General features: G+C 30.5%; 1 protein-coding gene across 1 annotated transcript; it reads left to right on the top strand.

Annotated features, from left to right (window-relative positions):
• Positions 1-972: 972 nt before the first annotated feature.
• On the top strand, positions 973-22673 carry LOC132950994 (progestin and adipoQ receptor family member 3-like). Its single transcript, XM_061022647.1, has 7 exons — positions 973-1570; positions 17165-17328; positions 18386-18542; positions 19072-19224; positions 19349-19537; positions 21258-21348; positions 22325-22673. Exons 1-7 carry the CDS (start codon positions 1457-1459, stop codon positions 22462-22464), a joined length of 1008 nt encoding a protein of 335 aa, XP_060878630.1. The 5' UTR covers positions 973-1456; the 3' UTR covers positions 22465-22673.
• Positions 22674-23050: the final 377 nt, after the last annotated feature.

Here is a 23050-nt window from a genome sequence, read left to right as displayed (position 1 = left end):
CTATGCATTAGCGCAAATAAGGGGGGGAGGCTTAGGGGAACTTAGTCCCCCCATATGTCGGTCAAGTCCCCCCAATTCAAAATCTAGTAATTAGTACTAATTTTTATATTCTGTGGTACTAAGCAATATGGCCTATGGGGAGGGGGGCTCGAGTCCCCCCAAAAAATTTAGTCAATTTGCGCCTATGTCACTATGGTATAATAATACTTTAATCACATTGTGATTCGTGGGTATAATAATTAATATTATAGCAATATGCATCGATCGGTTTATGTGCAGATGTTGTAACTTACAACGGTTATATAACTGCGATAAAATAATGTTTTTCTAAATAAATTCATTTCGAATTATCAAATTATCATAGGTATGCGATTTCAAATAATAATTAAATTTGGGGGGGGGGGGGGGGGTGCTGGGCCCCACCAGGTAGTAGTCTAGTACCTCCCTATTATGCACGTAATAAAACTATTTTTTTTTTTATAATATACATTGTACGTGTTAACAAACTAAGACACAACGTGTGCGTCCATCCTACAAACGTCGTCATCAGAACTGCACATGCCGTCGAGCGTGTTCACGCGCTATAGTTACGAAATAATACGAACGTCGACAACGTCAAGGTGAACGAACGTTCCACCACTTTGACGGGCAAGACGACGACGTATTTACAATTATTATTATACGCGTTATTATCGCAGTACAAATTATTATTATTATTATTATTATATATACGTATAGGTACATAATGTATACCTCTATACGCGCGTACTATATACACGTACATAATATTAAATCATTATTATTATTATTATTGTTATTATTTTTGTTCCAAGTCCGCTCGAGCGATGCCGGTAGCGGAGTGGTGGTCGGCGATGGCGTGATTTTTTACTATATCGGTACCGCCGGTACCGGTTTTCTCACTGCCTACTTTAATAATAATAATAATTCCATACGCACTGCCGCAACATTTGGCACGATGATAGTATTGTAGCCGCAACAGTCGCAACAGGTGCCCGTCGCAGAGCAGTCGCCGCATTACTCGCGCGACACGTCGCACAGAGCCATATATTTATACAGGATTCGCGTAAGACGACGACGACGACTACGACCACGATAGTACGCGAGCGTGAAAATAATATCGTACGATATCGTATTGCTGTGGTTCTATACTGCAGCAGGCGATCGTTATAATATAAAATATAATTACCATCGGTATTGTATATACGCCGCGTAATATCTCGTACGATCGTCGATCGTGTACGCCGAACACCGTCTGTGGTATACTGTTGCACAGCGACGGGAAAAGCGTTGAGAGGGTGCGTTTGATTAATATTATTGTTGGGTTTCCACGGGTGGTTTTCCAAGTCGCGAGTGCGCCGACCGCGTAGCCCCCGAGCCAGATCGTGCACCCTTACGATAATATCAGCTAGGTATTGAAATCTCCCGCGTCGAAATCATGATCGATTCCACTTCGGCAGACTGTTGCGTTTTCGCCAAGGAGTCCATGACCGTGGAGGGGTACATGACGTCTCCGCCCGCAGTGCACCAGAGGACCAACAGCCAGTTAAAGGTCAGTATCCACCATCGTCTTTATACATTAAATTTACAATGTTATTTTACGTACCGGTGGCGCACCGAAAGGGATGGACTCCGGGCCCGCTCCCTGTCAAATATCAAATAAATAAACAATCAAAAGTTTTGATTATTTCTATATTATGTTGCATTTTTTGATTGATTGGATAGTTGACATGTTTATTGTGCAAAATATTGTTTATATTTCGTTAATAATAGATTTGTAGTTCTTGGACCCCCGCTCATATAAAATCCTGGTGGACTGGTTGTACTAATATTAGATATTATGTACCTATACTTGTATTCCTATACGTATAGGAATACATATCGTGATTATTCATAAACCGTTATATACGTACAGAAAATTTTTTTTCCGAATTTACCGGTTTCTGTTGGATTGGGTGAGTCTGTCTGTGCCATTTTTGACGATTGTAATATGACCTTTAGGTAAAGCTATTTCCAACTTACATTTTAATGTAAACATTAATTCAATCATTAAATATTTTAATAGTCAATAAGAAATTAATAATTATTAGTATATGCCTTGCGTGTCAAAAACTAAAAATAAAAACGATTTCTACTCATCTCAACAACTCAATATGATTACAGAAAAAAAATTTAAATACTAAAAAGATAAACACGCTAGAGTGACGAATAAAAAATATGTTTTAAAAATTGGAAATTAATTCGCCAACTTCAACCTTTATTTTCTTTCTTAAAACTCTGCAGGATAAGGCACGATCAAAGGTAAAATTAAAATCGTCGAAAACAATAGTAATTGCGGAAATGGCACCGTCGCGATATAGCATGACACCAGTCCGACATCTGCATAATATTATATGCATTATAGTATATAGGTTAGTCGAGTATGTATTTAAAAATGTTAAACCGTTGAACCTATATACATACGAACTGATAATATTTTATTATATTCTTTTAAATATATGCGTTGGACGTTTGGTGGTGAATTAGTCGTGAGGTCGATAAACGAAGAAAATATCGACGGCCGTAGGGTATATCGTAGGCTTAAAAAACGCGCCACGCAATAGTCGTAAGTATCGAGCTGCTACAGCCTGCAGGTAACTTAAACGCTAGGTATAAGAGTGCATGCAGGCACTCGATATATTTAGGTAGGTACCTACACTGAAAATATGCTAATAAATTTGTGTTTTTTTTTTTTGGTGCTACTACGTCGCTACTGGTTATCTGGAAACGATAGGTGTAATATTAAACACAGAATGGCGAGATCAGAAATTTGTTCCGAGAAGCCAGAAAGGATATTATTTTCTCTGCCAAAATAAGCGGCAGACTTTCATCTTCGCCAAATTCATAGTCGTAGGTTTTCCAAATCCTTATTTAAAGGAACAACAGTAATGAAAGTGTACAGAATTACTATATTTGTTATTTACAGTTTGATAGGTTTATTATACAGCATCATACTTACATACACAAATGTTGACCAACGATTTTTTTAATTATTGAAATATACCTAATATATTTTGTAGTTACCAGATGATTGACGGAGGAAGGCAACAATATTACATTGTTACTATTTTATGTCTTATTTCCAAATTATTTCTTGATTATTTCTTTTTTATGCGTTGAAAGTAAAACTTAATATAATATGATTGAAATATAGGTAATCCACGTGACGTCATATACGCAATCGTAATGTCGCGTATGGATAGGAAACGTATATTTTCCGTTGTTAATTTACGCCATAATAATTTATTAAAATGTACACGTAAATATTGTATATATTATACAAATTATACAGATCGGGTGACAATATAAACTCAATGTATATAATAGCCAATAGGGCAAGCACGAGCGATAGTTGGTTTTTAATTTTTTATCGCAATAACCTCATACTTAGTTATTTCACGAACAAACAAACAGTTTCCCTTTCCGTCTAAAATATAACCTTTTCAATTTTTTAGCTATCATTTTCTTTAGTTATAATAATTTGGCAATACCTTATGTACTAGGTATGATAACTTTTTGTCAGAAAAAAATACTGTTCATTCACAGTTTTTTTAACTTCAAATCATCGATCTATTTTAGCTTATTAAAAATGTTCACAAATAATCACAATAATTAGAACTTAGAAGTAGGTAACATAATATGTATTATGTTTTGAAAGTCTAGTAAAGTTGCATTGTTAAGTAGTTCATACAGTCGCTTATGTAACTATTGTAAAGAAATATGTATACTATACCTTATACCAGCCGAGCTTAACCAAACCTAACAATTAACATAATAAGGGACTAAATCCGTATATTTTTTGGCTAAAAATGTTGACTTGCATCATAGAAACCACTTTATAGTTTCTTCAGCGTTTTTTTTCATCACATCGTATGCACAAAACGTATGTCCCCGCCGGCCCAATATTCATCTGCGAGGTCGTATCTATGATATACCTATATAATACTGATTGGCGTGTTCGTCCTCGGGCTTATAATACTCTCGAATATTATAAGCTATAATATGTCCATATTTATTGGACGACGACGAGCATACCTATAATACACATTTTATGATTATTAAATATAATATTATAAATAAGCCAACCTATGCGTATAATATAAATTATAATATTATTGCAGTCGACTGCTGCGGTGGGGCACTGGACAAGACAAATAATAATATGATAATTTATATTGTACGAATTATATCATGTACTGCGTGAAGGCCGAGTTCGTTATAATCATTGGAGTCATTATTGGTATATTATTATATATTAGACTCGGGGTATAAGGGGAAATAATGCATACAAAAAACTGCTGCAGTAGCATAATATTTATACAAGAATAAATTCAACAAATTTTCTATTGTCTAGAGGGGAGGGGCAAAATTCAAGACCATCTCACAACAGTATACGCCAAAATATAGGTTTTAGCACATTTGCAGGCTTCCGTTTTACAAAAGTGTAAATTTCCAAACTATTCCCACTGTACAAATACGTCAATTATTCCCAAACAGCTCCCGTTTTTGACAACACAAATTCCTGCTCACTTCATACATACTTAGTACTGTTTCAAAAGAGGCAAGGTTAAAAATGTGTTATTATTTTTAAAAATGTTAAATGCAAAATAAATTATAAATAATTTTTGTTCTCTGATACCGGAACCGTTTGGTAACCAACAAGCAATGGTTACCTATTATATTATTCCTATATGCATATCTTTTAAATATATGTATAAATTGCATATATTTCGTATATAATATAATATATATAAATTATAATTGTGTAAACTGCATTTAATGAAGTATGTATTTATTTATATGTTATAAAATGAATGCAAATAAGTAATAACCTAATCCTAAAGTTCTCGTGTGTTCGTACACAAATAGTATTTGTTTACTACTAGGTAGGCATATATATAGAATATATTATATTATATTATTATGCTACTATATTATGGTATTTGCTGCATATTACCTAATATATTTTACCTACCACCCACGCACTGGTGTTTAAAATAATCGAAATTGACTAAACAAACGCCGTTGTACCCATTATATTCACACGAATCCGATAGTATTATATTAACGTGCCACGATAATCATTATAATATAATTTACCAAACGCAATTTGTACACATGTGATATATATTTTAATTTACCTATATGGTTATACTATATAATAGGTACACTCTACACGCTATAAACATAATATGCTGCAGCGAGTTTTATAATTTTAATTATATATTATGCTGTACGATACGAAAAATACTTGTACATAGGTACCTAAACTATCACTATGATTATAATATATAGGCGGGATACGAGTGCTATACATGTGACCTATATTTATATAAACGGTATATATATATATATATATTATAGTAATACATATTATACATTTATACCTATTAATACCTGTATATTGCTATATACCTTTATATGTGTGTTGTTGCCGATTGATTTCGATCGAAAATGGCCAATAGATCGTATTTATGTTGTAAATTATTTCACATATGTAACAATAATAATTGTCTTTGAAACTATTATGCACGTGCCATCATATTATTATTACACCATTTTATTTATGTTTTTTTCTTCTTTACGAAACCCACCGAGGCCTAAGGGTTATAATATTTTAAACATAAAGGTATTTATTATTTTAAAGATTTGTCCCGAATCATATTCTCTTCTCTCCTCGCCTTACGGACCAGTTCGCTCCAACGGTTAATTATGTCATAATTGGGAAACGATACACATCGAATGAGAAATGTGTGAATAATGACCTATAAAAAAAGTAAGAGAATAATAAAGTATGACTATCGTCGAGAATCATGGATAATGGATATGTACCTACATTTTCTCGGGAGAACTAATGCCGAAGAAGAATATTATTTAAGAATTTCATATACATAAGTATTACGATACTATAAATTATGTACCAAATGAACACCACCGGGCACTGGTCACTATATACTATATATAGTATATAGGTTCATCGTTCATGGGCCATGGCGCATTTATTACGCACTATATAGTATCTATATATGTTAGATGTCTTCTGCAGTAATATGATGTAATAGGTCTAGGTTAAAAGTATACGGGCGGTTTGTTACAGACGACCATCGATATGTGAAGTACATATTATCTAAGTATGTAACACACAATAAATTATATTGTATAATATCATTCGTGTACCAAACGGCAAACATGACTGAAGATCTTGAAGTCTAAATATACCTTTTAGATAATTTAGAGGCCTTGACCTTGAGATCCTTCAAATTCCTCCGTGTAATATTTGAACAAAAAAATAATTGCCAACAGTAGAACACAATATTGATATTTTCAAGAAAAAAAAACAATTTAACAAGCGTACTTAAAACATATTCTGCAATATTATATAGACTCTTATAGGTGTTTTTTTTCGTAACATCGCAAATTATAATATCTTTAAATCCATTTAAAATGTTGACATACCAACAGTCAGCGCTTGAATCAGGGTCATCGAGAGAGGAACTAAGGAGGCAGTATATATATACAAATCTATGTTTTGACCGTAATTCGTCTTATCTTTTCCAAATGTTTCTAAAACTCACGAGGACGCTATACCCGCATGCGTTGTCTCCGTCTTACAAATGCACAACATAGCAAAAACTGTTATGCGCGGGAAAGAACCGAGAAGGCTACAATCATAACTAAGAAACGAGATTTTCACCACATACAAAAGAGAACTTTGGCTGTACAACGTTATTTTTATTTTTTTGATATCATTTATATGAAAAAAGTTTTTCAAGTTTGAAAAACACAAACAATAACGGTTTTTGAAACAGTAAGAACTTTTTTCATATAAGTGATATCAAAAAAATTAAAACAACATTGCACAGCCAAAGTTCTCATTTTTATGTGGAGAAAATCTCGTTTCTTAGTTATGATTGTAGCCTTCTCGGTTCTTTCCCGCGCAAAACAGTTTTTGCTACGTTGTACATTTGTAAGACGGAGACAACACATGCGGGTGTAGCGTCCTCTTCAGTTATCCTGGCCATGTACTATAGCAGTTACAGGTACACAAATTCTTAGTAACACTGTATATTGCTATTACTATAAATCAATAGCATGTGTTATATAAGTGCACGGGTCATGTCGTGTTAGGTATGTGTGGCAAACAAAATGGGCGATTTTCGAGCGTCATCTTTTGAATTAATACGGATAAAAATATTTAGAGAGATGCTAGAAGAATCAGTAGCATCAATACCCGTGAAACGTTTCAGTCATTTTTACTTATTTTACATACGAATATAAATATATATTATGTAATTAAACCGCTAAAAAACAATTACGAGAGCCGAGAACATTTTTTCTGTGGATCCGTGATGTATATGTGTATATAATTCCAGTATAAGTATAGGTACCAACCCATGTTTTTTATTCATATTTACAAATATATAGGTATAGTTTACAGTTACAACAGTCGTCGGCAATAGCACAACAGTTGGTAACTATATAATATAATATACAATGATATAAAATCAATTTATAATATAATATACTGCACGTGTGTCATTGAGTATATATCAACAACAGGTTGTCTCGTATATAAATTATAAATATAACAATAGTAAAATATTATGAATTAAAATTAAAAAGTACACCTATACGGCAATAGCTACCTAAATCAAAAAATTGTATCGGCTGTGAATATTGAGGTCAATCTGTGTGCTCAGTGTTGAAAATCACTTGTAGTTGACATTATATTAGAATTCGTCCGGTGTGCGCACTTTACAATAGTTATGCTTTCTAAACTAAATGTGATTCTTATTTGCGCGAGAATCCATCACAGCTACCTGCATTATATAGGTACTGAGAAAATTATTTTTGAAGCCTTTACAATCAATCCATATGTTGAACGTTTAGTTATACGATTTTGGTCACTAAACCAAAAGCATACGATATTAGCACATTATACGTTTAACATACATTTCAGATATAATTTAAAATGTCGTTATATACATTTCATGCTTTCATAAAATAGCCAACAACTATACACGAAATACCTACGCGTGAATGGCGATTAGTAATATACCTCCACGCGGCAATGAGAATTGGATCGACGAGCTATGTACCTAATAATATAAGTGCGATTACAAATAATGTAAACGACTTACAACAATTATAAAAATGTATTTAGTATGTTATTACCTGCAGTGATTATAGTGTATATACTCTGTATAACAGCTATCTAAACGTTTTGTGGCCAAATTGAATTTTTATGCTATGTAAAACTATTACAGTAGATAACCTATATAGGTACTCTTATTATTATAGGTACTATTATATTTGATACAGAGTTTCAACGATAGACATTTTGTTAATGGATTTTTGAACATTTCGAACAGTTTTCTGGTTTTGGTTGAACTTGGAATTTTGTATCCACTTCTGTAATTGATAACTATATATAAACTTTTGATGAAAAAAGGAAAATAATATTGTTTGTGGTCACAAAAACAATTAGCTTATGCGGTTGTGTGTGGAGTGTGATGTGAGTAGGATGTGTAATTTGAGTTTTTGTTTTCGCACAAGGGCGACGAAACCCTTAAAAATCGACTCCCACGTCTGTATCGCAATGACGTAATGTGGTTCGTAAAATATTGTGTAGAGTTTAGGTATCTGTATTATATATAAAGCACATAATATTGTAAATTGATCTATATTGTATTATTTGCTGTGCTGTTTATCATTTTTTATCTATTGCGATTTTTTATGTAAATATAACTATACAAGTCTGCGTTTGATATTTACCTAGGATGAAGCTCGTACTGATCATTTTACTTTCAATAAATGTATTTTGTTTATTGTTTGTTTATTCGATTATTGATTTGTTTGCGGTTTGTACCTACGCCATGAAAATAAAACGAGCGATTGACCGTAGACGCAATGTATATTGTATACACTACAATATAGGTACATTATATAAACATGCCGAGGAATTATCCGATAACCTCCGATCTATTGTTCTACGTCAAAATACGTCTATTGTTGCTATTAGGTGTTAATAATAAAAAGGTAAACGGCAGGACGACGACCGGAATTTTCGTAACGTTTTGAGGTAATAAAAATATACGAATGGTGAACGATAACTGCTGGACGATAAATATTTTTCAATTTAATTACAATAATAATCCGGAACACAATTTATTACTACGAAGCGCCTTTTCGTACTCAACACGTATTATAATATCACAGTAGTATCTATTATACACGAATTACGAAAAAACTAATCATCGTTGTTCCACAAAACTCCATAAGCCGTTTTCGTTGTGCCGAAATTTTTAGATGAACCGAAATTTAACACGTGTATAAATTATAAATAAATTGGTACATATATTTACATGACTTTGATCTTTGGCGCCACAATGATAATATATTATATCGATCGTGATCGATCTACAAGAAGTTTCAAATTTAAGTGCGAGTGTGTATATATATATGTATATTATAATTATAATATATAAAAACGACAGACGTCTTTAGTCGCGATTGTATTCTGTACATGGTACTGGTACACCACATAAATGATTTTGACTTTCACATAATTAATAATAATAATATTGTCATCTCCTAATTTCAGACTTTTTAAAGTAAACTGACCGTGTGACGACGACAAAAATCTATTATGTACGATACAATAATATTACATGCAATAATAACTAATAATACATAGGTACCTATGAATGAATAAATTCACGGAATCCTTGTTAAAAACGCGTATAAATATTATATTTGCACATTTAATTTTTACACATCGTAAATAGGTACAGGTAGTATTTAAACAGGTAATGACGGTTACCTGTTTCGCAACTCAATATGAACGGGTTGTCGATATTTTGTATGAAGAAAACAGTAGATAATATGATATAATATAATATAATGATGATTTTTTTTAAAAATAAAATATCATTTGACATATTTACAATCTGTTTAATTTAATATACCTAATAGGTACAATAAGAAAATTTGACGAGGAATCGGGTCAGGACTCAGGAGAGGAGAATACGCCTATAGTGGGACTGCACCAATATAATGTGAAACGATGATATTAAACTTAAAATCCTGTCAGTTTTATTTGTATAAAAAAACTAACTAGAATTTTATTATTTTTACTTGCAATATTGTGCAAAATTCATTTCCGCACTGTTCGACTTCTCGAGCGTGTAATTTTTAATTACACGATATCAGTAATTATAAATTATATAAGTCGGCTATGAGGAACGTTGTTTAAATTTATTTAATATTAAAGGTTTAGTGTGTATTCTTTTAAATCTATAATTTATTGTACTTAATGTATACTTAATGTAAACAGACTGCACAACGCTATGGCACTGTATACCTACAACGGATGGAGTTTATGACGTAAAAAAGATTACAATTTACTAATGAATAAGATCGGGAAGGAAGTTCCTTAATATAGAGGTCTACCCGAGTTGAATTATAATGATAGTACCTACACCAGAACGTAGTATTAAAATGAATATCATGTAAACCACTACTAAATATTCCAGTATTATCTACTATTCTTGCGAATTAGTCTTTCCTGAATATTTAGTTGCAGGAAGTGTTCTGGAGGTCAATTTTATAATATGTTGTATGTGTATAAAATATTCAATTATTTGAGATGTTATGGTTTTATTTGGTGAAAATGTACACTTTAATCAATTATATCTGGTATTCTTGTGGTTCACTATTTAATACATAGGTATCAATTTTATACCGCAGACTGTAAATTTGAATAATACGACGTTGAATAATTTAACATGTGTTTGGTTTATGACCTTACCTACTCGCAATTCGAACCGACACATTATATTATATGAGTCGATATAGTGAGAAAAAATTAATTGACATATACCAACCTACATTTGGAATTATACGTTTAATTTCTATGATACTGACAGTAAAACGCATTTACATAATACCTGAAGCACGCATGAATATGTACAACGCGTTTATTGTATGGTATTGTGAAGGTGTAGGGCTGTTGGCTGACAAAAAGAAGTACCTACCAAGTCCGATTTACCAAACACCAAAAAAAGCCGATGTCTGAAATCAAAAACTATTTAGTAATTAAACCAAAAACTAATACGCCTTTAAGCTCACAATACAAACAACAATCAATAATGTTATTAAATTAAGTCTAAGGTTATCGCGATAATTATTATAGTTATAATTATTACAGTGTAAACAAGTAAAAAAAAAGTTTAGGTACGTTTATTTCACACTTTATGATAATCGATTAATTACAATAATATAACTTATTAGGTATTTTTTAAATTATGTATGACATTGTACAACTATTCAAGGTCCATTTATAGTCGCGGGGATATAATTTTAAAATTGATTGCATTTTTTTCTTTTTTCTTTTTGTAGTAAAATATATCAATTGCAAAAAAATAGTATTCATATTTAATTTCGAAGAGTTTTGAACAGTAGGTACTTACTATATAAACAATATAAACATATATTGGTATATTATAAGTGAACTATACTAAAATTATTATTCCGACAATATTATTGTGTTATTCATTTGTAATCATCGCTTCTATTCGAATAATATATGTCATCTAAAATATATTGCGTGTACCCATATATTTTGGAACAAGCCACAAGCCACAAGGTATATGCATATAGGCATATAATATAATATAGGTAGTAGGTGGAGACACCTTATTCCAAAATATTTCGTAAGCTATTCAGTACTGAACGTCTGAAAAAATAATCCTGCGTATAGCTTTCAATGTCGATCGTGTATTGAATACATATTGGAAAATTTTGAATGCAAACTCGGTGTTTTGCGTAATACCACTCTTCAGTACGTGACGATCATCAAAACAAACACCTAAATATTAACAAATCGAAATTTAAAATAAAAAATTAATGACGACAAAATAAAACCACATGGAGTTGAAAAATTTGTATAATTACTCATTAGTCATTACTATAATATTAATAACTAAAGTAATGTTAATCACGACGAGCGGCGTGCAGGTCGTTTGACTAGACGAGTCGTTTACCTAATGATTTTTGTCCTCCGTGCATAAAGTCAGTGGCATCATTTGAGGGTGGTGGGGGTTCAAGTTGGGAATTTGACCATCTTTGATTGCTAGTCCAATTGTTGGGCTGGTTGTTGTGGAAATAAAATAACTGACCGGATCAGAGCCTATATTTTAACTTTTAAGAGCTGCTATAACCAACGACAACCTTAAGGTATATAATTATAAAATATATAGGTTACATAATGTTGGTTATAAGTGTTAGTTTATCCGAAATGAATATTCAAAAACTACTGGACCATATTTTCAATAAAAGTTATATTAATATACTCCTTGAGAATTGGAGGGTGCCCCTCTCAGCCACCGAAAAAGAATATATTCTTTGTTTATTTATATGGTTCCCATTGGTTACATATTATATAACTATTATAATAATTTGCAGAAATATGGCATATACATTCTTTTACAATTATATTTATAAGAAAATAAATTGTTGGCGTGTGGGGGACGAGGTGGCCGAGCGGTCTAACGCGTCGACTGCGGCGCTGGCAGTCGCGGGTTCGACTCCCGGCCACTGGGCGGCATTTTTCTTCGGGCAAGTCACGGTGTCCGGAGAACAAGTGCCGCCATCCCCCCACCCCGGGGCACGGCAGAAACCTACGGGTGCCCCATTAGAAATTCTGCCAAACACAACACACACGTGTACCAACCTACCCAATATAAAACCTACCAAACCTACCCAATATAAAACCTACAGTACCCTCCCCACACCCAATGGCCTATGTTGCCGCGGGTTACTCAATAAAAAAAAAAAAAAAAAAAAAAAAAAAAAAAATTGTTGGCACGGGAAACGCCGGGCGGGACAACTAGTTTTAATAATATTATATAATATAATTTATGTAGTTGTAATTAATCTGTATAATAACCATAGCTAACCCATCGTTTAATACTTTAATATTCCTACCGTTCATCAAGTATTCACCTATAGCAGTTGATTTTTCAGCATTCAGCACTGCGGTCAGTTGAGTTTTTATACGGAATCGAAATATTTTTTAATCTCGTTAGAACGACCGCTAAACACGTACATTGCCACGGCTACAGGTTTGTGTAGGATTGTTAGGTCAATGATTGAACTAAAATTATTCAGATTTATGGATTTCCGCGTATACTGCACGCGTTTCCTGTGTAAACAAACGAATAGGATAGAATTTTTTTTCATAGTTTTGAAAACGCGTTTCGTCTGCTTGTATAAACACTTTTAAGCGTATTTATATGATTTTCTTTACTGTGCACATCGCCGCATACCACATAGACATAACAAACGCACGTCAATAATAACATATAACATAATATGAACGCTAACAGAAAGATATATTTTGAGATGATGTCGCAATGTAGTAATTGCAGTAGATATTTAATATCTAGGTACTTATAGGAGACCGTGATAATTTTTTTTAAAAAAATAGCAGACACTATGAGGTATTCGTTCCAGCCGAGAGAATGTCACCAACGTACGTATCATATTACATTCGAGCCTCGATAACTCGAATCTCAAGGGGATTAAAAATAAATTCGACTTAAGTATTTTTCGAGTTATATACCTCAATAACACTTCTAGGGGCGTGAAAAAATTTGAGTTATCAATGAGGCTCGACTGTATGATTATTACGATATCATAATATTATATATTATGTGGGTATTATAGATACGGCTTTTCCTGTTGTCCGTCTTGGGTTAGGCTACGACGCACCACATTGAGCCGAAAACGGATAAAACAACTGTATGGCGTGATAATTATCTTACTATTATTTTATTATTATACCACTTCGAGTTGTTTACGTTACTACAATACTGCTGTACAACAATATTTTTGTAACTACGTGACGCCAGGCGTGTATATTATATTATGATAATATTGACAAAATGACAAATTTATAAAATCACATCTGTATTTAGGTATACTATAAATATTTAGATAACTACTACAAATTACAGCTCGCAGATAATTCAGCGGGACACGGTAGTGGTTGCCTCTGGGTCTCTTGGCGCGCAGTGAATAAAAAATAAGTAAAATATATTAATTTTAGGCTGCACCTATATCCTATATATAGCCATGTAGGATACACAAATTAATATTATAATACTAGATTTTTCTTTTTATTGATTAAATCGTATATTAATCAAAACGAGATATATTTCAAATTCCAACCGCTGTAAAATAAAATAATTTAGGTATAATGTAATAAAGGTAAATTCTTTGAAAGGACAGTCCTCTCCACCACCCATTGAAAAAAACAACAAAAAAAACCTGTAGTCACGCACTAATACTTCAGGTCTTAAATGATTAGTGTACAGGTTTTATTTCGTTCAAAACCAATAGATGTTTACAAAAATAATATTAAATCCGTACCAGCCAAATGTTATTATATATTTGCGACGCGATTTTATTCGCAGTGTTTACTAGTTTAATATTCCAATACATGGCTACATAATTATAATATTATACCTAGAACTACGCGTATTTCTCACGTACTGCGCAACGTATAATAATAATGTTACCAGGTATTTAGGTACCATATAAATTATAATACGTCTCTCTCAACCGTTGTTGTGCGTGTCGTTGTTATTTTCTAATAAAAAAAGTGCACTCCTATAAAATATGTACAAATAATAATAATATGACATTTCGCTCGATTTTCAAACGGTGTAGTTATACCTATAGGTACCTAATAATAAGACGCTACAACTGCTGTATAGTCACCGCATTTATTTTTATTTTTTAAATAATAAATTAGGCGTACATGTGATTATAATATTCGTATTTATGTAGTATATTATACAACATATTTTATATTAATAAAATCAATTTAAAAGTAAAACCTAAGCCGTCGACCGTCGTAATAACAATGTTTGCCAAACCCAAAAAATGTTTCCGCCTGCCGAACGACACTCTATCGTCTCGTCTCGGGGGTATATGTACCATATAGGTTATAGGTACCACATAATAGGTGTACAATATGGTAATTGTAAGGCATTGGTGTCCACTATAATAAGGCATAGGTGTAGCCAAACAGGCATAATATAATGAATACGGTGTGTGCGCATGCATCATATTATTATTATCATGTTATACAGTGTTGGGTTTTCGCGAAAAATTCAATTAACGAGTTTGCGTGATACTATGCGTGCGACCTTATGCCGGAGACGACGTTGTTACAATACGATATATATGATAACAATAACAACATTAGAAGTACGTATAATATATTATGGGCACACGGAAATGACCTGAGAATTTTAAACACCTTGTGCCATTTCGACGTGTCCGCGCCATACAAATTAGCAGCGTACGAATAATGCGAAACACAAACACTGCTATAGCAGCACGGTCTTTGACGTCCCGGTGACGATTGTACGATTATCGCACTCCTGTCAAGTTCAAGTGTTTTTAAACATCATTATTTCCCCTTCAAAACTTCGTTGTAGCCCGCGAGTGCTAAAAACTCACGAGGGCTAATTATATTTCCTTATTGTCGGCGAATTTGCTGGTGGTCGCCGACACGGCCACACGCCTCTTCGTAATGTCCGCGGTGATACGTGCGCACTGTATGTAATATTAAGTATTTAAATCTCAGTGTCGTAAAATTATAAAAATATATGATCCTTAAAATATACATTATATTTACTTAGAAATTCCCAAAATCAGAAATTTAATCGATGTAATATTAAAGGATGAAAGGGGAGTGAGCGTGCTTGGGTGATTATAAATTCCACTCCGAACATTTTCTGGTCGATTTTCGGTACCAATACCCGAAACGAGACAGTAAAAACAGCATTCAAAATACTAAATGAATGTATTCAAGTAATGTTAAAAATGTACAAAGTGTTAAAACAAACATACGAAGGAGCTGCAAAGGGATATTCAGTTATTGTCTCCAGACCTCTTAAATTGAAAAAATAAAATAAACTCTAGTTCATTTATAAAACGGCATTTTAAATGAGAAAATTAATTTAAACCAATAATATTTTAATATTTTTAAGAAATCGTATTACCTTAAAATGATTAACATATTATTAGAAGTTTTATCATAAGCTTGTTTTTAAATGCATGTATAGGTTAGGTTAGCCTAACCTACCATTGTACCAATACATAATTTATATATGTATATATATTAATATTTCATTACACATAAACAAACGTAAACAAACAAATTTGAAAAAAGTCCCCTTCTCCAATTCAAATTTCTAATTACACCACTTCTGCGAGCGTATAGGTACCTACATACATATGAAAAAATTATAAAATTATCACAGCAATAATAGCCTTAATAATAACGGGCCAAATCCAAATCATATGAAAAAGAAAGTTTTTATATTAGGTAGGTAGCTATAAACAATAATTTAAATTAATTGTATTGTAATATCGTTATTATATAGCCTGAAAGATAACATAAACTATTCGAGGTATAGACGGTATAGTATGATTAGTATGACATGTCTAAAAAGGTACCTACATATAAAAGCATAATAACTTGAGTATAACTATAATAGGTGTTAGGTTTATTATATTACTACACCGAGTTATAAATTAAAACATCTAAATTGTATTGACTATTTCTGCAATCAATAAAATTTATACGCTTCATACCCATAACATAATATTAAAATCTAATCATTGATAAATTTAAATTTTAAATAGTTTAATTGCATCATAAAAATCACATTATAATATTATTTTGATCTGTTATTTGCACGAATATTTAATAAATAGTATACGCAGTATACTTACACAGAGACTTGGAATACAGAATTTAATATTTGTAATAAAAAACTAGTAAACATTTGTTATAAAATTACATTATATTGTAATACATACAACAGTGAATAAATTAACCTTCTATTTTTTTTTTGTTATTTATTATATATATATGTATGTACTAAATATGTATACCTATTGACTATAGTCAATTACATGTACACGTGTTTAATATGTATTATAATTATCCACCTTTAAATGATTATATGAAGATATATATTGTTTATAAAAACTCAACGATGATTATAATATTATGTACTTTTTTTAGGACCACAAAGAATTCTTGAAGAAATCAAAAGATTCGTTGTTGTCGAGGAGTGTAAAAGAATTATCGTTACTGCAATTCCATGAAGTTGAACCACATTTACAATCCAATCCATATATTACATCCGGCTATAGAGCGAGTCTATCGACAAAAATGTGTATAGAGAGGTATGCTAATTCTTTATGTATTTTCTATATTAGCAATTTATATAATATAATTAATTATGGTAATTACAATATAATATACATCAAATGGAGTTCGATCATATCGCAATAAAAATATATAGTAAATTTAAAGATAATTTTTTCACAGCGTCATCTGATAGAACTACCTTGTATTTTATTGAGCATTATAAAAAAAAACACTTCAATTTATGGAAAAAAAAAATGAATCGTTAAAAACGAAGGTTTTCAAATGATTAAACCAAATCGTTGCATCTAAAATAATTTCATGAAAAAGTTGTTCGAATTTGATTTTAACCATTAGCTGAACTTATTGAATTGTTCATATAAAATATTCAGCCAACAAACGAATAAAGTTTATATTTCACATTCACACTATTACAAAAAAGTAATGTAATATTACACAACTATGTTAATTTTATTTTAACTAAATAGAAACTTTTACTACAGAGTAATAAAATAATATTACATTTTAATTTTCCATCTTTGGGTGGGTTTACAGTGCTTGGACTTTAAGGACTTACAAACTAAGTGAACTATAATTCAATATGGATTTAGTTCAAATAATTAAATAATTAAGGAAAATAATACTATAACTCAATTTAACAAAATTTTTCGATAAAAAAGATATAATTATGTATAATATATTATAAAAATTAAATTTGAATATACATATTCTAACCTTCAATGTAATGTTTGACGATGTGCAGATCATTGAAATTGTCAATAAAAAATGACAATGACCTTCATTAACTTGTGTTATTTTGAATGATGATGCTCCTTCAAGCTTCGGATATTAATTTAATTGTAATCATAATAGCAAAAAAAAAAACATATTATTAGCTGCTTAACTGTTATAGAAAAACATAAAGTCATCCATTCTAAAACAAAATAAGTAGTTATCAAGTTATAATAATGCATTAACGATCACACAAGGACAAATTTTAAAATGTATTATTTAATTAATTTATATTTTATTGGTTATATTAATAAAAAAAAAAATGATTATACTAATTGGTAGTTTGTTACCTTTTTGTTTTAGCGCTTTTTGGCTGACTAATGAAACCATAAATATTTGGTCACATGTTTTTGGCTGGATGCTGTTTTTTGGACTAACAATTTATGACTTGTTACTGTTGAATATTCACGCTTCACCGTTCGATAAGCTTGTCGTGGGTCTACTACTCGGATGTTTTCAGGTATTTATAACCAGAGTAGAGCATTATCATTTGAATAAAATGTTATCCAAATAATCATTTAAATACACGAAACTCCCTTGTTTTAGTATATTACGAAGTCTCACGGGCAAAAAATAAATTGTACGGTAGAGAATTTTGTTGAATATAAATTTGGTTCTCAAAAGTATTTGGTTGAACAGAAAATGTTGTTTAATGATCATTGTAAATTAAGTAATAAAGTGATGTTTTCGATTTATTGTCCGAGCGAGAGAGTATAGGTACCTATATATATATCGAGTAAGTGAGCGTCTCGAGTTGCAGATAAAAAACTTTTAATGTACTATGTACTATAAAATATTTTAAAATCTATTTTGCAGTCTTATGTATGTTTGAATTTATTTTCATGTAAAATGTTATTAATGTCACTGATTTTTAAAGATCATAGTTTTAATACTAGGTATACCTAAAATGGTTTATATCATCGTTTGTACCACACGTGTTTCATTTAAATAATATTTACTTACCTATGTAATTTTTATCGTATTTTCAGATTAGCATGGCATCATCGACTATGTACCACACGTTTTCGTGCAAATCTGAAAAACATTTCAACTGTTTCTTATCTTTTGACTTGTTCGGCATAGCGCTGAGCTTGTTGGGAATCTACTTGTCAGGAATTTATTACGCTTTTTGGTGTCATCCCGTAAGTGAACGATTTCGTTTCAGTATGCGCATTATATTCATTGGACGTCTTATAATATTAATATACAGTTAATTCTTTAAATACATTAACTAAAACCTAGTGCGGTATCTCGTGTATTTTCCAGGTACATCGAATGTTTTACTTATCCACGGTGTTCTTTATATTTGTAACTGTCATGGGATTGCAATTACCAAAGCTAAAAGCAAGTGATAATTTGAAAATGATCTCATTTGTGTGTTGGGCAGCATACGGAGTGATACCGACGTGTCACTGGGTGATAATCATGGGTGGATGGGAAAATCCAATAGTGGCCGTAAGTATTGCTATATGGTATATTTAATATTACACTGTTAATAATAATAATAATGATAACAATCACAATTAAAAAACTGCATTAATAATATATTAATATTAATATAAATATACATGCTCGCGGTCGTGATGCTTTTTAGGATTTATGTTAATATATTTATATAAATGTTTAGTTACCTACCTACGTTTTTGTTGGAAATAATATGATATAGGTACTTAACCAAAAGTACGTATAATATTACTTATTATAATATTATCACGTTTTGAAAATATCTGTGTTATATTATTTATGTACTAACTATAGTATCTAATATTTCGCTATTATTACAAACGAAATGAACAAAAAAATTTGTGATTCCTAGATAAGGCCTTAATAAATTTTATTTAATTTTAATTACTATTGTTAAAGCATATTATGTCAAACACAATTGTACATACAGCAATATAGTTAATGCTATGAATAATTTATGAAAAAACATATTGAAACTCTTATTAATAATGCATTAATGCGTATAGAAAAATTTAGAACACGTATATTGTTTCAAACATACCCTGCATATAAAAAGTTTGAATAAATCTAAAATCTAATCCTTATAAATATCCAAATGCATATAGCATCAAGTTAAAGCTTTATTCAACTACAGTTTAAGGAATATTAATTATTAAATTTTCAGCCATCTATACTCTATTAAAGGTGTCTATTATTTTCAAAGTTATAAGTGATATATAAATATCTTGAATTAAAATTCAATTGATTAACTTACGCATATACATTATTGTATTAATTGTTTAAAAGTAAAAAAAAATTATATAAATAATTCCCATCAATGGATGGTCTCTTCTCTCATGCCCCCTGTCTGAATTGTTGTAAATAATCGTAATTATCAACCCGTTTGTTATTACCCTATTATTTCTTTTTTTCTATATTATTCTTTTATCACTTGTGCTTATTGAAAATCTTTAAATTACAGATTGTACAATTCTCTTGTTTAAAAATAAAAAAAAAAAAAAATATAAATAATTAAACATATTACACATTTCAATAATTATACATAATATGTTAGAAACCTCAACTATAAGCATATAGGCGTTTTATACTATTTTATATTTTTTATTATAGAAATTAACACTGAAGAAACTGAAAGAACTAGTAAAATTGGGACTAGTTTTTGAAATCTATGTAGACAACGTAATTAGATATTCTTGTTTTTCGTAAATTATGATTAGATTATTGTACCTATCAGATAATTATTTATTTCTCACGAGTTTTTAAATATATTTCAAATAAATAGTTAGCTAATTTTCACCATTAAAAATAAATATATATTCACGTTTTAAACTATTAAATTTAAGTTTGAGAACATGGTCGATAAATTTAAATTGTATTTTTAAACTCCAAAAAGAACTTATAAATGACACGGAAATATACAACTTTAACTTTGATTGAATTAATAATATTAGTAATTTAGTTAAATATACGTATATGAGTTTCCCAAGTAATTTTATGTTATATACCTATATTAAGTATGTAAAAATCATATTTATTCAAACATCGAGTAAAATATCTAGTGTAAATTATTATTTATAATTTATTTGTGTTATTATTATTATGTCCAGTAACATTAAATTACTGATCATTTGTTTGTTATAACGAGATAAAAAACAATTATTTAATTTTGTCGTAAAGATAAATAATGAATCTTGTTTATTTCCTTTTTCAGAAATTGTTATCAAGAATTTTAAATATGTACCTTATTTCCGGATTAGCGTTCCTGATTTACGTTACTAGAATGCCAGAACGGTTTTTCAAAGGTAAATATTTTAGTACCTACTTATTTATAATATTATAGCTAAGTATATAACCAATTAAAACTGCAAAGAACGGACTATATAACGTACATGTTTTATTAGAAGGAGGTAGGTACTTACTACTTATCCACTTGGAAAAAAATCCATTTTACTCTAAATAAATATTTATTTAATTCTTCGATAATATGATTTCTTCAGTTCCTTGCAAAACAAATTCTTGCGAAATTCTGAAATTCTGAATTCATTATCCCATTTTGACACGATCGTTTTTAAAACAATAGCAATAATATTGTAGGATTCTATTTATTTTTAAGGTTGTAAGATCTGTCATCAATAATAGTATTAAAGACTTAATAAATATCATGACGAAAAAGTTCAAATAGTTGAACAATAATAATATTAAAAATAATAATATAAAATATATTAATTAAATATCTTGTCTAAGTCGTAAGACGACATAATATTACCAAGTGGCTAGTATTACAACCTAATATTATAGATCTAACACTGTTTACTGTTTTAAATTGAAGAATTTAAATTGAATGATTACTTACTGAATGGACCATTATTTTTGAGGGGCTTTAGCAGTTCAGTGTATCGTGTTTGATCCGAAAATCGTAAACTAAACAACCCTAAATCCTTGATCACTAATAAATATAAATTATTTAAATATATAATAATATATACAACATAACACTTATTATTTTAACAATCACACACATGACATATTTGACATAAGCTACTATTAAATATTAAATTATTATGATACTATCGATAAAAAATAAGAAAATAATATACATATATCGTTTATATATATTATATTATATTGTACGATAATCAGGTCTAATATAAAGGTAACATCTTACATTTTTTTACGCAGACCCCATAACTATACCCCGACTATATTCGAAAAATGTAATTTGAATTGTTAACAGTAAAATAAAAACGATTTGTATGATTAAATTTGTCTGCTTTTCAGGTAAATTAGATTACATAGGATCATCGCATCAGTGGTGGCATTTCCTGGTCGTGATAGCGTTGTATTACTGGCACAACACTGGTATTTTGTACATCGAGTACAGAATGAACCACGGATGTGTCAACGATTTACGACTATAATATTCATTTTGCTCAAAGTGTACCTATATTGTTATTTTATAATTAAATTATTTTTAATGTTAAGTAAATTACTTATATATAGTATGTTTGTTATTTTACGGTTTGTCGAGAATTTTCTGTGAAATATTTCTTAAACTATATTATGAAATTCAATTTTTTATGTACATAAACAATTTTTATTAATAAAATGGAATCGATTGAATACACAACGGCTATATTTTCTTTCGCAATAAGTATACATACCTAATACATAATACCTATATACTATACTCCTAACTCCTAAGTCTCTTATTTGAAATGATACATCCTAAGTATTATATGTTACACGAATACTATGAATATATATATATCCCTGGTTGATATCCCTAAAATCACGACCTTAACAATGGGTTTGTCCAAAAAAATGTATAATATGGTATAAACGTAAGCGCATAAATGTGTATGACATGTATTGTATACCATTATTATGTAAATTTACATTATTCGGGTGCGTGGAAAAGAAACGCAGACTTACATTTTGATTTCACCTTTTCGTTTTTTTTGTTGTTGTTAGACACGCTTAACACAGGACGTGGCACAGCGGTAT

The sequence above is a fragment of the Metopolophium dirhodum genome, chromosome 8 (genome assembly GCF_019925205.1).
Source record: "Metopolophium dirhodum isolate CAU chromosome 8, ASM1992520v1, whole genome shotgun sequence".
NCBI lineage: Eukaryota > Metazoa > Arthropoda > Insecta > Hemiptera > Aphididae > Metopolophium > Metopolophium dirhodum.
This window is presented reverse-complemented; position numbering and strand designations above follow the sequence as displayed.